Here is a 7,156-nt window from a genome sequence, read left to right on the forward strand (position 1 = left end):
GCAGGGCCCTATTTTGGAGTGTAGCTAATATTTCAGCTGCATGCTAGCTGTTTTGACTAACTTAAACTTTTATCAGTTTTTTAGGCTAATTTGGCATTTAACGAATAATTTAGCTGGCTATCAGCTTCTGCGATTTCAGCTATCAATTTCAGCACCTTCAGCTATCAGCACTAGCATCTTCAGCGGCCAAATTCAGCTTACAGCATTCACACTAACATTATTGCATGTAATGCTATATATCTTGTTTTTAGTTACTATAAAGCTAATGATGGTTAAGATGTGTGCTTTACATCCAGTTTGCACATGACCCGATTACTCGACTAATTGGAGAAAAAAATCGAACTATTAAAATAATTGTTTGTGGCAGCACTAAAGTAGAATGCAGCGATAGGAACCTTTGACATTCTGTGATGTCAAAGGTCTTCTAATTTCTCAAAGTATAAAAAGCATGACATAATACTAAAATTGTACTAAAATTCCAGTCACAGATCTCATCAGCTTGTGTCACAATTTGCAGCAATTGGGGTGATTCCAATGCAGAGTGATTACTAATCATTATGAAGTATAAACCCATAGTCTCAACTGTCCTTACAGGTGGATACAGGATGTATGGGTGCCAAAAATGGTCAAACCAGTACGAGGTACACAAGTGGCCCAGACAAAATACAGTAGATAAAGTTGTAGACCGCTCGTAAACCCAAAGAGCCAGTCCTCACACTTTACTAATGACTAGAGTGTGGCGTAATAACGTCATAACGTGTGACTTCCAGCCTTACAGATACTTCACGAGACACCTACCAAACACACGCCCCCCCTAAAGATACGTCCACTACTCTCTATGACCCCCCTTGGAACCCAAAAACCCGCGGTACCCATACGGGTCAGACTTCACCTCTGCTTCGCCACATCTTTGCTAAGGCAACTCTCGCACTCCCCATCGCTTTCTCATCCGTCATGACTCATTCCCTGCTGACCTGATGTTACACGGCATGTTCTTACCATGACTCAGCAAATTTGAGCTCCTTGAAAATTAAAGTTTGCGAGCAAATTCAAAAAACATTTTTTTCAACACCAGTGCATTAAATATCCTAATCTTAAAATAAGATATTGATGTTTTTCAGTGTAGTCAGTGTAGGCGGATCTCCTGCAGCTCCAGTACTCGATCCAATTGCTCCAAAACAAGGTGGCAGAAGCTTTTGTTGTGACATTCTATCAGGTTTATTTTTAGCACCCTCAGCTCAGTTTCCTCCTCATCAGCTGGACCGATATTTGTTCAAGTTTTTCAAAACCAACAGTCATGTCTCGTTGGTGGCCCTTTTTGGAAATGACTTGACCAGGAGTTTGGACGGATTCATTCTCATCCACCGATGTTCACGAAACAACTTCACTGGTTTCTCCTCATCACCTGAGCCTCTCAACTGCCTCTTGACTGTCTTTAATGCTTACAAACTGTGCTGTAAAGTGCTCGTCATTTTCAGTATTTAAAAATGTTGAAGGTAAAGTGTCTGATGTGTGGAATCTGGAGTGTAGATTACCTTAACCGTCCATCCCTCCTCACAGCGGACCAGTTTGAAGTTCTTGCCCAGGTTGGAGCTGGTGCTAAGGAAGCACACTTTGATGATCTTCACATGGGAAATGTTTTCTTTGCCCGCAGTTGCTGTCGAGGAGACCTTCAAGGGCCCCTCAAGGCTGGTGGGAGACATGCTCCTCCAGCATAGGGTTTGAGTGTCACCGGACATCCCACACCCACAGGTCACCGACTACCGCGCAGGGACGCACATGACCATCTCAGTCCGCCGTCCCCATCCTGGACGCTCGAGGAAGGAGACGCGTGAAAGCTGGTGATCTCTTCCGCCGAGAGCTTCACGGCGTACTCACAGTCCTCTGTGGAGCGGAGAGACCTTCAAAGAAAACCTTTGAGCACCAAACCTTCTCCGAGGTCACTCCAAAGTTCGGTTTGAGCGACTTTGACGAAAGAAGCTCGTTTGGCCCCCCCAGGAGAGCAAAAAGTGTCAGTAAAGAGGAAATGGCTGTGACAGGGCAAACGAGGAAGTTGAAGAGCAGCAGCAGAACAACTGACAAGACTGATGAAACCGCTGTTCTTCACCCCCCTTCTCACCCATAACCATAACCATCGCTCTAAAAAAACTGTGGCTCAAAGCTTCACATTCACTTCCTCTTGAAGGCTATTCCAGATGAGTACCATCGTTTTCAGACAAACTGAATTTCTTTTTTTCTTTTTTTTTTTAAAGCAAGCAGTGGTTAACCTGCTTCAATCTCATCCTCTGCTTTTATTCCTTGCTCTGCTGTTTTGTTCTTGTTTCAGTGTTCTTGACAGAAACCATATCCGAGTTTTAAAAAAAAGGCCTGTGGTGTGCTGCTCGTTTGACAAAAAAAGGTATCTAGTTTCAGATTCCATCTCGCTTTGCTCTCTTTTTCCGAAATTGACTTATACCAAGAGATGCAGAAAAAAAAACAGAAAAACTTTGAAACTTTTTTTATTCTGTTTGCTGCCATTTTTTTTGGCTAGAAGTTACTGCAAAGGATTTTGGCTGCCAAGAAGAAAATAAGCCACATGGAATCAGTCTGCCGGCCAGCAGGTTCTGGGCATGCTGATCAGATATGACTAATTAATATTAAACATATAGAGGGTTGTGGTAGTTTCAGATCTGGCATTTTTCTCAAATATTCAATAAAAAGACATGTGGATTTTAAAGGTATCAGGATTAGGAGGTTCTTTGACCCTCTTGCCTTTCCATACCTACTCAGTCCTGATTGCTGATACTATGCAGCTGGGTCCTGGGTTCTTCCCTTCTTATCCACTCTGCCAGGTCGTTGCGCTTTCTGCCTTTGTCCAAGCCTGTCCATGCCTGCTTAAGCTTGCTCAAGCCTGTCCAAACCTGTCCAAACCTCTCCAAGCCTCCACAAGCCTGCTCAAGACTGTCCAAACCAGTCCAAGCCTCCATAGAATAGAATAGCCTTTATTGTCCTTGTACATTGTAAAATGAAATTTGAGCGCTACTCACTTGGTTCAAAAATAAAGTGAAATAATAATAAAAAAGTGAAAAGTAACATTAATAATAGTAATAAAATATAAAATATACAAATATACATAAACAGTGGGAAGGCAAAATAAAACACAGGGATTAAATAATTTCACTTGTGTTAAGAGATAATTGCACTTGTGTATGGTAATAAATATTTCACATGATCAATATGATCCATGGTGTGGGATTGTGTGGACAGTTTCAGTGGGTTTTATTGTCCACTGCAGAGATAGTTTCTTCCTGAGAACTATCTCTGAGTCTGTTAGTCCTGGTTTTGTGTGACCTGTATCGTCTGCCTGACGGTAAGAGGTCGAACAGAGAGTTGCTGGGGTGGGAGGAGTCCTTGATGATGTTGACGTAGCGGGAGCTGGCGATATCCTCCAGGCTGGGCAGAGAGCAGCCGGTGATCCTCTGGGCTGTGTTGATCACCCTCTGCAGAGCCTTCCTGTCTGCGGCTGAGAACCCTGCGCACCACGCTGTGATGCAGTACGTCAGGATGCTCTCTATGGCGGCTCTGTAGAAGGTGACCAGCAGCCTCTCCTCCAGGTTGTTTCTCCTGAGCACCCTCAGGAAGTGGAGACGCTGCTGAGCCTTCTTCACCACCGCTGTGGTGTTTGCAGACCAGGAGAGATCATCAGAGACCTGCACACCTCTGTGCATCTCTGTAGTCAGACTCATCCCCTCCTGAGATGAGTCCAACCACTGTGGTATCATCTGCAAACTTGATGATGGTGTTTGAGAGATGGGTCGGGGTGCAGTCGGATGTGTAGAGCGTGAACAGGAGGGGGCTCAAGACACATCCTTGTGGAGAAACGGTGCTGAGTGTGATGGTGCTGGACAGAAGGGGGCCGAGCCTGACAGACTGTGGGCGGTCAGTCAGGAAGTCTTTGACCCACAGGCAGATGGGGAAGGAGAGACCCAGGTGGGACAGTTTCTGGACCAGGATTGCCAGGATGATGTGGGTGAATGCTGACCTGAAGTCCAGGAAGAGCATCCTCACGTAGCTACTCTGGTGCTCCAGATGATTCAGCACAGTGTGGAGAGCTATGGTGATAGCATCTTCTGTGGACCGGTTTGGTCTGTAGGCAAACTGGTGAGGGTCCAGAGTGGGAGGCAGACAGGTCCTAATGTGCTGACAGACCAGTCTCTCAAAGCACTTCATGACTACAGGCGTAAGTGCAACAGGCCTGTAGTCTGCTCAAGCCTGCTCAAGTCTGTGCAAGCCTGCTCAAGCCTGCTCAAGTCTGCCCAAGCCTGCTCAAGCCTGCTCAAGACTGCTCAAGCCTGCTAGAGCCTGCTCAAGCCTGCCCAAGCCTGCTCAAGCCTGCTCAAGCCTGCTCAAGCCTGCACAAGCCTGCTCGAGACTGCTCAATCCTGCGCAGGCCTGTTCAAGCCTGCTCAAGCCTGTGCAAGCCTGCTCAAGCCTGCTCAAGCCTGCACAAGCCTGCTCAAGCCTGCTCAAGACTGCGCAAGCCTGTCCATTTCTGTTCTGCTGATTTTGCCCCCTTTTTCTGCTCCTGGATATTGAGTCAAGCCTGCCCACTTGGCGTGTTGCATATTTGGATCCCACATGTCTGACCCTGGTCTGGATTTAACAAAACAAAGTTTCAACCACTACCAGTTCTAGACAGAAGAACTGACCACCTTGGACCCAGCAGATGGGTTTTCCTGCACCCGTATTCAAGTCGTGCTATGCCACATGCACCTTGTCCCTCAAGCTTCATGTTCGTCGCTTGGACCGCTCCTTCATGTTCCCTGTCCCTGAGGATGGTGGCCACTCTTTCCCTTTGGTTGTATTTCCTGTTCTGGAGGAAGGTCTCCAGGGCTGCTGCCCTTCATGTTTCCTGTCCCTGGGGAGAATCGTCGAGACCGCTCCTCTTCACATCTGTTCCTAAGGAGGGGTTCTGATACCCCTCACATCCATCTGGCTGCAGGAGCTCGGCCTTCTGGACTTGTTTTTTGTTTTGCATGTAAGGGTCCCCTTCTCTTGGGTGTTTTGGACATCTGGGATCTGTCCTTTTGGGGAGAGGTACTGTCAGGATTCTATGCTTTGATTTTTGTGGTGATCTTGTCATGTTCTGTTTTCCCTGTCAGTCTCACTATGTTCAGGTTAAACAGCTGTCTTCATTTAGTTAATCAACCTCTGTGTATTTAAGTGTCTGGTCTTCAGTTCAGCATGACCAGGTCATCTGCTCTGTTCTGTTCTGTCACTGTTTTGGTTCTCCATAGGTTCTTGTTGTGTTTCAGTTTATTTATTAAATGTTTTTCTGCCACCAAACCTGGTCTCTTGCGTTTGGGTCCTCCACCAAAAGTGAATTGACAGAAGCTTTCCAGGGTGGAGTGTTCTGGCATTATTAGCATATGAGCTCTGTGATGATCAGAGATACTCTTGCTCCTTAATTATTACTCTTTTTTTGTCAAAGAATCCCACCTAAATATTCTGAGACCATTCAGATCTCATGGTAAAAGCTTTTCAGCTGATTTTTAGACCACTGGCCTATATTTTGAGGATGGAGCGCTCTGGTCAAAGGTCTGAACCAACTTTGTTGCTACTCATTTTGAAACAGATTTTTCTGCAGAAAGTTGCATGGATGCAAACGTAGCTTAGCTTGACTTTATGGGCAATTTTTTGCCATTTAATTCAAATCTGATAGACGTTTAAATGCATTTTATTCATAAAATGTGACTTTTTAATAAAAAAACATTTTGATCGGACCCACTTCTTTGGTCATTAAGACATCTTTACAGCTTATAGTTGCACCAAATGTGAATAAAAACCTTTAAATGTCCCACTTCATTCATTTTCTGATCTATTTTCAAATTTCCCCAATGGTCTTTTAATCATAATTAGGCAGTTTTTAAATACATTTTTAAAAAACTGTCCTTTTCTAGGATGTAGTTTCTGCAGGAGTTTATTAGAAATTCACCTCTAAATTGTGGTCGGAACAACTCCACCCCCACTTCCCATTAGCCATCTGTTCACACACTCGCCCACTTGCTTGCTGCCCCTCACACAACCAACCCACACATTACTCTGAGCTATTTATCTGTACAGTTCTGATCCAGATTCCAGCTTAGACGAGGAAAGCAAAGACATTCATGGATCTATTTGTCTACAAGTGAATGCATCAGAATGGAGCTCAGCAGAGAGCTTGTGGCCCCGCCAAGAGTCTTTTCTACATCACAAAGACAATCAATTTCCAAGTGTTTAATTTGAATCAAGAAATACTCAGATATGGAAGCCGAAAACGGCCTGCCTTACTTTATTTTTTATTATTGTTTCCTCGTGATAACGAAATAATATGTCGTTATCACGAGAAAACAAAGTTTGTTTTCTTCGTAAACCAAGTTCGTTTCCTTGAGAAAACGAGATAATAACTCGCTATCACGAGAAAACAAACTTGGTTTTCTCGAGAAAACCAAGTTTGTTTTCTCGTGACAACAAGATAATTAATAACGAAGAAAGAAGAGAAAAACAGCCGAAGAACACGCCGCAATAGTTGTTTTTAGTCTATTGTCTTTTATTATTCTATTAGTGGGTCTACACTCCTCAAACATCTCATGTACCAGCCCTCATCCCGTTATTTCCCACAGATCACAGCGCAGACGAGAATCTCGGCATGATGTGTTCAATGAAGTCCGGACATTAGTAGACCAAAAGAGCCACTCAGCCCAACTCAATCCGCTACTATGTTTTTTTCATCTGGGAAACAAAATAAAAATCGACACTATTTACTTAATCGATTATATATGGATCATTGCTGATATTCGACGTTCTCTCTGCTAAGCTGCTTTGTTTTGCTGCTGATGTCCGGATCTCTGTGAACGCACCATGAAGACACGCTCAGCAGCTGTCTATCAATGTTTGTTCGCGGTTTTTAGGAAAATTAAGGGAGGGGCCGGTGCACGAGACTGAATTATGACATTTAAAGAGCATAGATCCACCAATACATTTAAAATAGTCTAAAAACAACGTTTGTGGAGTGTTTTCAATCTCTGTGTCTCTGAGAGCTGCAGGGAGACGCTTCATTCTCCCTTCTTGATTATCTCGTTATCACGAAAAAATATGTCGTTATCATGAAAAAAACAAGTTCGTTTTCTCGAGAAAA

General features: G+C 44.2%; 1 protein-coding gene across 1 annotated transcript in view; it reads right to left on the reverse strand.

Moving 5' to 3' along the window:
- LOC112138372 (protein-tyrosine kinase 2-beta) overlaps positions 1 to 2,062 on the reverse strand; it is a 27,175-nt gene extending 25,113 nt beyond the window's left edge. Inside the window, exon 1 of the mRNA XM_024260924.2 lies at positions 1,536 to 2,062. Within this exon, the coding sequence (XP_024116692.1) occupies positions 1,536 to 1,739 (204 nt within the window). The 5' untranslated portion in view covers positions 1,740 to 2,062. The remainder of the gene's footprint in view (positions 1 to 1,535) is intronic.
- Between the last annotated feature and the right edge of the window lie 5,094 nt (positions 2,063 to 7,156).

This window comes from Oryzias melastigma, unplaced genomic scaffold (genome assembly GCF_002922805.2).
Source record: "Oryzias melastigma strain HK-1 unplaced genomic scaffold, ASM292280v2 sc00160, whole genome shotgun sequence".
Classification (NCBI taxonomy): domain Eukaryota; kingdom Metazoa; phylum Chordata; class Actinopteri; order Beloniformes; family Adrianichthyidae; genus Oryzias; species Oryzias melastigma.